The 7,155-nt window shown below is 32.4% G+C and overlaps 1 protein-coding gene across 1 annotated transcript; it reads left to right on the top strand.

Annotated features, from left to right (window-relative positions):
- The first annotated feature begins 2,291 nt into the window (after window positions 1-2,291).
- Window positions 2,292-6,838, top strand: LOC132185620 (caffeic acid 3-O-methyltransferase-like). Its single transcript, XM_059599379.1, has 4 exons — window positions 2,292-2,775; window positions 5,274-5,587; window positions 6,196-6,260; window positions 6,375-6,838. Exons 1-4 carry the CDS (start codon window positions 2,351-2,353, stop codon window positions 6,669-6,671), a joined length of 1,101 nt encoding a protein of 366 aa, XP_059455362.1. The 5' UTR covers window positions 2,292-2,350; the 3' UTR covers window positions 6,672-6,838.
- Window positions 6,839-7,155: the final 317 nt, after the last annotated feature.

The raw sequence follows: 7,155 nt of genomic DNA, 5'->3' as shown, positions 1-7,155 counted from the left end.
GTAAAAAAAAAAAATTAATGTTTTTTTTGCCTCAATTGGACCCTCCCCAAAAAAAATTTGGCCCTTAATCCCTCCCCAAATTGAAACCTGGGTCTGTCCCTGACTACGCCACATAACCGCTTTTTGGGCCTTCTTGAGCCATTTTTAGGGCCTATTTTAGACGATTTCATGCATTTTAAAAATAATTATAAGGCTTCAAAATGTAAGAAAGCTTAAAAATATTATTATTATTATTTAATGAATAAAGATCAATTTCATTTAAATTCAAATGAAAATCCTATATCAAGCGCAACAAAATTAATGACGTCGGTTTGCATATTATTATATGAATAAGGATATGCAATTAGCGGTTATTAATCGAATTTGCTTACCCCTAAAACTGCTAATGCCTCACTCTAGGCGATTAGCAGTATTTTTTCAATCACCTACAAAATCGATTATGCAGTTATTAACAGCTTTTGCCTACCTTTAAAACTACTAACTACTCCGACTTAAAGCGGTTAGCAGTATTTTTCTAACCGCCTACAAAACCGGTCATTGTTTGTTACAACACTTTGTCATCGATAATAATTCTTTTAGCGATGGGCTTATCTTTACCGTCATATCACTAAAACCCTTTTTTCTTTGCATTAATGCTAATGTCTTACTTATGTTGAATATCATAACTTTTCAGAACTAGGTGTTGACGTTTTGGGTCAAGGTTTATTTAACTAGTATTGTTACATGTTATCTCATATCCCCTTTTATCACTTCAAAGTTGGTGTAATTTTTAAAATTACTATTAAATTTAAATTTAATGATAAGTTTAATAGTCATATTAGTTGTAGGAGGCCACATGGGGATATGAGGTGACATTTAGAATTAGTTACTCTTAGGCTGCTTAAGCTGGGGTTGGAGGATAAATAAATTGGGAGATAATCCTTATGACTTTGATGGCCAATGTTTAATGAGTTCTTACCCAATTGTAGTTGAATTAGCTTGACTATTTTGTCACGTAACTCACGTTTTATATATATATCTTGAAATTTAATCTTACTAATTGTTTATTTTTGTTTGGATATGAATGCTTTTGTAGCCTATCATCCTTCCAAATAATTATATATAGAGCTCAAATGATTCCTTTAAAGAATTTAGTACAAGGCATTTATTTCTTCACCATGCACCATATCCATACTTTTCACGAGGGGCCGGGGTAGCTATCGTCTGAACATCAGCATTGCTGTCTTCTGACTTTCTCAAAGTGTTCTATTTAATTTATCCTTCTTCTTTTTTTCGGTGAGAATCCGTTGTGTATATTGCTGTCTCCTTACTCTTCTGAAAAGCTATGATATTAAAAAAATAAAAAAAATAAATACATATAATGAGGATTTTGAGATTAATTTTAATTAATCAATTAATTATAAAACAACTTGAGCTCTAACTTGTGGTCCAAATTAAGATGATGATTATGAAAAACGCAACCAATTAAAAATAAACGTGCCCAAGATTTTTTATTGTTTTCTAAGAAGTAATTTTGAAAAATTAATAAAATTTAGGGTTAAATACCTTATTCCTCCATGTGATTTAACCACTTTATTTTTTATTCTCTAAGATTTAATTTTTATTACATGAGGTACCTGTGGTTTATATAAAAAGAGATATGGTACCTCCGTCTAAATAACACCATGTCAGCACCAATAACAAATTGACATGTGTCCATATAATTAATTAAAAAATATATATATTTAATTAATTTTTTTTAAAAAAGTTTAGGGGTGGCCCTTTTTTTTTTTTTTAATAAATTTAATTAAATATAATTTTTTTAATGTTTTTAATTTGTAAAAAATTATTATTATTTTTTAATTAATTATATGGACATGTGTCAATTTGTTATTGGTACTGACGTGGTGTTCCGTCAAATTTTGGACCAAGGTACCATCTCCGTTTTTATGTAAACTACATGTACCTTTTGTGATAAAAATTAAACCATAAGAAACAAAAATAAAGTTATAATATAATATCTAATATAATACCTAATGTCCTCAAGATGTAACTCAATCGGTTGGAATCACGTATAATAAAACGGATGTCACTAGTTTGAATCTCCCCCATATTGTGCGGACATGCCAAAAAAAAAATAAAAATATATATATAATACCTAATTAATTAGCTGGCAACTTAAAAGTCCAATAAGATGGTTACACGCAATAATAATTAATACAGTGTACACACGTACGAAGTGACGACCCACCCGACGGGGATATTTTTTTATGTATTTTTGAGCCATTAAATAGAGCACACAATGGCACAATATAAGCGTACTGGGAAAATCAAAAGCAGCTAAAAAATAAACATCCATCGAACGACAAAAATGGGTTCCACAGAAAACCAGTTCGGAAAGCTCTCCATTAACAACGAAGAAGACGACGCTGCATGTCTCTACGCCATTCATTTGTCCACCTCCTTCACCTTCCACATGGTGCTGAAAGCCGCCATCGAGCTCGACCTCTTCGAAATCATTGCCCGTGCGGGCCCCGGTGCCCATTTGTCGCCCTCTGAGATTGCTTCTCACCTTCCCACGAAAAACCCAGATGCCCCTTATCTGCTTGATCGTATGCTCCGTTTACTAACCACCTACTCGCTTCTTACTTGCTCCGTCCGCACCGGCGAAGATGGCAGCGTTCAGCGGCTCTATGGGATCTCGCCGGCCGGCAAGTTCTATGTTCGTAATGAAGATGGATACTCCCTGGGTTCGGTGCCTCTGTTTTCTCTTTACCGGCCCGTAGCAGAGGTTTGGTATGTATCAACAATTAAACATAGAATATGAATACATAATACATAATACGATAAATGTTGCATACTATACTCCCGTTTCACTGACGGGTTGACAGTTGATGGGCATGGCCAACCCAATAAGACATGGGTGGAATGGGTGGAATGAGCGTGCAGTATATAGCGTTTTCTATATATTTAAGGGTAAAGTCTTTCTCCGGTTAGGGGAATTTTTTTTCAATTTAATCTATAAAAACCAACATATTTTTTTAATAATAGAAATAAAGTTTGAATAAATTTTATTAAAAATTTGTGTGCATTTCACTTTTATAAATTAGGTCGAAGGAAATTCTTCGGACAAGATCCTATTCATTTCAAATAAACTAGATAATATCCGGTATGTTAATTATATTTGATGAATATTTTTGTTTTTTTTTACTTTTTAAGGTGACAAAAATACTCCTATAATATAACTAACTCAATATTTTAGAGTCCATTTAAAATGGAGATGATCCTAATTCAAATTTCTTCAACCCAATTTAGAGAAAACTTTATCATATATTTAATATCACTACTTCTTGCTTGATCACCTATTATTCTATTATTTAAGAGTAGAGTTAAATTTATTGTGGGGTGATGTTTCAGTGCCAACCGATCGACCTTAATTTTTGTTTTAAATAAGAGTTGATATTCATATATATTATGTTAAAATGATAATGTAGGAATAAATGAATATAAGAAAAACTTTATTTGCAAGCAATTTATGGATGTTAATGTTGAAACCATCGTCTCATTTATTCTAAAAATAAAATATAGATATGAAAATATATAGTGATTTGACTATTAGGTAAAAATGAGCTATCATATATATATATATATATATATATATATATATAAATTATATAAACAAGTTACACGTATGTTTCTTTTTTATATGTATCTTTGGTACCTAATGCTTAGCATGACATGGGGTGATCATCTTGGTGTCTATAGAATTAGCTATAATAATTGATTTAATGATGAGGGCAAATTCAATGAACTAAAAGACAATAATAGAAGCAATTTGGTATAGACCCAAAGTTTAGAAACTGATTCGGTAATTTTTCATCCTTTTCCTTTTCTAATTGGTACTTTATGTTATGATTAACATTAGTTATGTATTAAAAAGTAAGTGAACATTAATATATATCTTCTGCTTGGTTAAAACAAGATCTAAAGTAGCTGCCTTGTTGGATGGATCAATGCTATCTGTTTTGGGTGGCCGACCAATCCAAAAGGCAGCACATGATGTTTTGACCACTTCCACCGGCTGTTTTGGGTGATATTCCAACTACTCTCTAGAAATTTTTTGGGCAATAATTGAAGACTATCATGATCAACAGGCTAGGTAGCTACTAGCTATTCCTTTACAATAAAGGGCTTAGACTTAAAGAGTTGCAAGGAATGAGATAAAATGGATTACAGCCCACATTTCACCCGATTCTGGTCCAAATTAGGAATGATTCCGATACACGACACACCACAACATTATCATTCTCAACTCAAAAAGCATCCTTTTTTTTCTCTCGCACACACAAATCACATGCTACTTTTTTTTCTCACCCACTAAACATCAACTCACAAGATTTCACTTTACCTCACTCCTTTTCACACGCAACACTTTTCTTACGTTTGAATAATTGAATAGTAAATATTGAGCAGTACAAAAGGCATATATTTATAAAAGTTACTATTGCTTTACTTCTTTCCCTAAAATAACGTTTTAGTCGATATGATATGCGGATGGCGGATAATGGATTTCATCGTCTACTTCACTCGAACACACAAGATATGCTGCAAAGAGAGCCAAGGGTTGTCGGTTGGTTGGCAATTATGCAGAGTTGAGTCAGTTGACAGAAAAGATGAGGCTTTGGAGGAGGAGGGAGAAAAAGATTGGGTGAGACAATATGAAAGGGGAAGAGAGACGTAAGGAAGAGAAAGAGAGAGATGGGGGGAGAGCACTTGTTGACCCATTTTTAACATTGGATACCATGCCTCCATGGCCCATAAGTGATAAGACCATTCACTTAATTTAGAGTTAATTACTTCAAATTAACTATCATGTTAGTAAGATTTTACTGTAGCTTAAGAGAAAGTAAAATCTTGTTGTGTCCTCGATTGCTGAAATATTGGACAAACCACCTTAAAAAAATAAAAAAGAAAGACAACGTATTTAGACCAAAAAAAAAAAAAAGGTTTTTTTTTTTATTATTATTTTTTACAATTTTTCGAAAATTTTATCATTTTGAGTCACCGAATGTACCCCAAATGGAGACATTCAAATACAATAATGTGGTAGTTAAAGAGGGTAAATATAATTTTCCTTGAAATATACTATTTAGTATACATGCATAACATTTTTAGCTCACAATTAAGAAAATAAAATTCTTGTGAGATATATAAGTATATTTCAAGTCACTCTTGTTTTCCAGTTATATTACTATATATACTGAATTACTGTTCTGGGATTCATGTTGTTATAGGTTTCATCTCAAGGATGCTGTTCTTGAAGAAGGCATTAATCTATTTGAAAAGGTCAATGGGAAAACCCTCTTCGAGTTCATGGAAACTGATCCAAAAGTGAACAAACTTTTTAGCGATGCTATGGTTTCTCACTCCGGAATAGCCTTGAAAAAGGTTCTTGAGACATACAAAGGATTTGAGGGAGTTTCAGTGCTAGTTGATGTTGCTGGTGGCTTTGGAGCAACCCTCAACATGATCATTTCCAAGTACCCTTCCATTAAAGGCATCAACTTTGATTTGCCTCAGGTCATAAAACAAGCGCCATCTTATTCAGGTACCAAAATACTACCAAATATATGCCGTAGTTTTTTCAACGGTTTAAATTTAATTTTAAACATTTAATGAGAAAGAGAGAATAAAGTTAAATATGAACCCTTACAACACTTGAAAGGGATAAGGTTATGATTAGATAGAATAATAGTTGAATTGGAATGTCCCTATCAACACCTAGAATATATATATATAATTGTAGGCTTATCTAGTTGATACAAAGAACATTAATGACAGGCATTATTCGCGCAACTATTTTATATGAAAATTTGAACTGTAAAACTGGAAGAGAGCTGCTATTCCTCTGTCTCTTTTTTCAAATTTGCCATTGGATATATAGGATCACATGCGGGTCCTACAAATCCATTAGTGGATTTAAAAAAATATGGATGGATCAAGATAGATTAGAGATGAAAACATAGCAATATTTATCAAAGTGGAATAGCAAAATAGATGTCTTAGATTAAATTTGAGAAGGAAACACTTTCAAAGCCCATGAGTAGTCTTTTTCCATTTTTTTTTTCTTTTTGTTTTTCTTATTAGGGTGGATTTAATACTTTACTTGTAAGTCAATGAGATTGAGGCTGAAGAGCAAGGTCAAATTTGATGCAGGTATTGAGCATGTAGAAGGGGATATGTTTGAAAGTGTCCCAAATGGTGATGCCATTGTTTTGAAGGTGAGTTAATTATCAATTTATGTGATACTTGAAAGTAGATCGATTGGCATCTATAGCCTAAAAAAAGAAAAAAGAGATGACAACTTGTTTGCATTTTCATTTATTATATTGCAGTGCACATGTCATGACTGGAGTGATGAACAATGCATAAAACTTTTGAAGAACTGCCATAAAGCCCTGCATGAAAATGGGAAGGTGATTATCGTTGACTATATAATGCCAGAGGTGCCTGAGTCAAGTATTGCTGCTAAGCATATTTCTGTGTATGATAATGGCATGGTTTTTAACCTTGGAGGGAAGGAAAGAACTGAGAAGGAGTTTGAGTTCTTGAGCAAGAGTTCTGGATTTTCTGGTTTTAAGGTTGCCTGTCTTGCCTACAATGCTTTGGGAGTTATAGAACTTTACAAATAAGTCTCCAACTATCCAATCTGCAGCATTCTTCTTCTTGTTTCATTGCCTATCAATTTTTTTGTATGAATAAGTCCTAGTAGGACTTTTTTATAATTAAGCCTTGTAATCTTGTGTGCATGTCCTCTTGTTATATTTCAATCGCTAATATATAAAACATACTTTGTCCATGATTTCGTTATATATATATATATTATTCCATATTAGGTTTATATTCCTTATAGGACATTTACCTTCTAAGATCCATTATAATCAGATTTGATTGTAACTAAATCATTCTGATTTGATCATCATACTTATCTTATCTTCATTTATCTCAATTCTACTATAAATAGAAATCATTTGTAACGTAAATAATATAAAAACAATAGTAAAATGTAGCCTTAACGGGTTTTTCTCTTGTGGTGAATGTATGTAGGTGTCGAATACTGAATAACTTGAAAATCCTTTGCCTTAATTTTCTCTCTTTCTTCCACTTTTCTTTTTA

The sequence above is a fragment of the Corylus avellana genome, chromosome ca6 (assembly GCF_901000735.1).
Source record: "Corylus avellana chromosome ca6, CavTom2PMs-1.0".
Taxonomy (NCBI): Eukaryota; Viridiplantae; Streptophyta; class Magnoliopsida; order Fagales; family Betulaceae; genus Corylus; species Corylus avellana.
Note: the sequence above shows the minus strand (reverse complement) of the source record. Positions and strands in the feature narration are given on the sequence as shown.